Source organism: Aplysia californica, unplaced genomic scaffold (assembly GCF_000002075.1).
Source record: "Aplysia californica isolate F4 #8 unplaced genomic scaffold, AplCal3.0 scaffold00968, whole genome shotgun sequence".
Taxonomy (NCBI): Eukaryota; Metazoa; Mollusca; class Gastropoda; order Aplysiida; family Aplysiidae; genus Aplysia; species Aplysia californica.
In genome coordinates, this window is record NW_004798238.1 from 122128 (window position 1) to 124952 (window position 2825).

At 39.5% G+C, this 2825-nt stretch overlaps 1 protein-coding gene across 1 annotated transcript in view; it reads right to left on the reverse strand.

Moving 5' to 3' along the window:
• LOC106013529 (cell wall protein DAN4-like) overlaps window positions 1–2825 on the reverse strand; it is a 37081-nt gene that overhangs the window by 4176 nt on the left and 30080 nt on the right. Inside the window, exons 7-9 of the mRNA XM_013089508.2 lie at window positions 1917–1997; window positions 1231–1358; window positions 208–327 (exon numbers count right to left, since the gene is read on the reverse strand). Of these exons, the coding sequence (XP_012944962.1) occupies window positions 208–327; window positions 1231–1358; window positions 1917–1997 (329 nt within the window). The remainder of the gene's footprint in view (window positions 1–207; window positions 328–1230; window positions 1359–1916; window positions 1998–2825) is intronic.

Genomic DNA, 2825 nt, shown 5'->3' on the forward strand with positions numbered 1-2825 from the left:
AGAAGAAGAAGAAGAAGAAGAAGAAGAAGAAGAAGAAGAAGAAGAAGAAGAAGCTCCAACAAAACAGCAGCATCAACAACATCATCATCAACAACAACAACAACAACAACAACAACAACAACAATAATAATAAAGCAGCAGCAACAACAGTAACAACAGCAACAACAACCAAACAACTACACGCAACACCAAGAAGCAAGAACTCACTGGCAATTGGCAGCCGAAAAACCACAGGTTGAAGTAGACGGGTTGAAGAAGAGAGTCATTTCACAGCTACGGATCTCTGAGGACTCGCCAGGTAGGCACACGTAGTAGTCACTGCATGAGCTGAGGGACACACACACACAGAATGATATACATAAGTAATAATAAGTATGAAATATTAAATTGTGTGGCAATACGATTTCAAGGCTGTGATAACATACGTTTTTTCCCCATTGAACCCTTAATTTGTATCATGTATTGAATCAATTACAATATAATTTGTATTTGTTTGGATGCTGCGATCAGCTAAATCCCATAGTCTACTAACATTTGTTTGCATCCTATCTAATAAAACAGAACTTGCATTTGTTTATCGCCTGCATTTAGCGTATATCGCCGTGTCCACTGATATTTGTTTGTACTCAATCAAATAGAGCCGATTTTGTATTTTTTTATACCCAGCATTGCCATTTGTTTGCATTCAGTCACATACAAAAGAATTTGAGTTTGTTAATTGCCTGCTGTCAGAACAAATTTTCTAGTCCACTAGCATTTTGTTGGTATTCAATCAAATAAATAGAATTTGAGTTGTTCTTCACCAGCAATCAGCATAAGTCCCCTAGCCCGCTAACATTTGTTTGCATTCAATCAAATACAACTGAACTTGTACCTATTTACCAACTGCAATCAGCGTGTATCCCAGGGTTCACTTCATTCGTTTGTATTCATTCAAATAAAACAGAGTTCGTACTCATATTTGTTTACCACTTGCAATCAGAGTATTCCCCAGGGTTCACCATTGTTTGTTTAAATTCAATCAAATAAAACAGAACTTACATTAATTTGTTTACAACCTGCAGTCAGCATAATACATTCCTTCGTCCAGTAACTTTCTTTTGTTGCTTTCAATCAAATAAAACAGATCTCGTATTTGTTTATCACCTGCAATCAGCGCGTATATCCCAGGGTTTACCTACATGTGTTTGCATTCAGTCAAATACAATAGAATGTGTATTTGTTTATTACCTGCAATCAGCGTATGTCCCTGATTCCACGTTGTCACAACTGTTCACACAAAAAGGCTGGTCGCTCGTAACGCTGGCGGCGCTTGTGAGGCTTTCAAGGCTTGTGGCGCTCTGCTCGCTTTGTACGCTCTGATTGGAGGAAAGACGTTTGTTACATACGGAAAATAGATCTGATTTGTTAAGGGCGTAAACTTGTATAAATGATATGGGGTCTGTGCGCTCTGATTGGAGGAAAGCAATTTTGTGGCGTAAGAAAGACAATCTGATTGGTTAAGGGTGTAATAGTCTATATGAGTTAAATGGGGTATGTACTCTCTGATTGGAGGAAAGATATTAGTGCCATTAGTACAACAAATCTGACTGGCAAGGGGTATTTACATATACGGAAGAATAGGATTTAAGGGAAGACGTTTCCAATGTTTAAAAAAACAAAACAAAACGAAAAAAAAAAAAACCCAACAAACTCAAACTAGACACACCCCCAAATAAAACAAACCAAAACAAACCAAACCAAAATAAAACATCAAAAAGCAAAAAAAAAAAAAAAATAGGAAAAAAAGCCCTACCCAAAACCAAAGCAAAACAAAAGATGTTCTGAATAAAAGTGGGTACTTGTGACGTACGCAAACCGCACCAACAAGACAAACAAACCCACAAAGAGAAGTAAAACAATAACTGTTGGCTCACTGTCACACTGGTCTCACTGCTGGCACTGGTCTCACTGCTGGGGCTGGACTCGCTGGACTGGCTTGTGTCACTCTGGTCGCTCTGATTGGAGGAAAGGACATATGACGTAATTGACACAAAGGGTGAAAACTGGCGTCGGTGGCCCGGTGGTTAGGCTACCGGGCCCGAGATCGTGAGATTGGGGGTTCGGGAGTTCGACCCTTAGCTTGGTCCGTGGTTGTGTCCTTGGGAAATGGCACTTTACACGAAATTTCCACTTGGTTCGCGGTCCTTTCGTAGATCATATAAATGAACCTCAGAGGTTTCACCTCTTAAATAAGCTAATAATAGTGTTGATAGGGACGTTAAACCTATACCATTTCACCATTTTCAATGGGTGAAAGGAGTTAAATAGGAAAATTATGTGACGTAGTGAGAGGAAATGTCTCCGTAAAACCCCAAACATCACAAGAAGAGACGGGTAGAAGAATTAAAAAGTTAGAGACACTATTAGCTCTGGGTCCTGCCTGCATTTCATTGTAAAGCAGAGAATAAAAAATGGTTTGGCCAGATGTTACGAATGTCACCTAGCCAGCCAGCCTCCAGAGCCTATAACACCAAGTACTCAGGCTATAAAGGAAGAGGTGCACCACGCAAAAGATGGATTGAGGGAGTCAAGGAAACCCTAATAAATTATAACCTCCCACTAGAAAGAGCTGCACAGCTGGTCTACCGTAGAAAACTGCATCTCTCCTCGACGCTTAACTGCAGCAAAAGTTGATAAAAATAAAAGTAAAAGTAGTAAGTGAGATTTTAAGGGGAATATTTGGACGCACGGTAACTTATCATTTTAATGAAGGTAATTCTTGTAATGATGATGTAAATGTGGGGTATATATATGTGAATGTTTGAGCGACCGTGGCGTGTGTG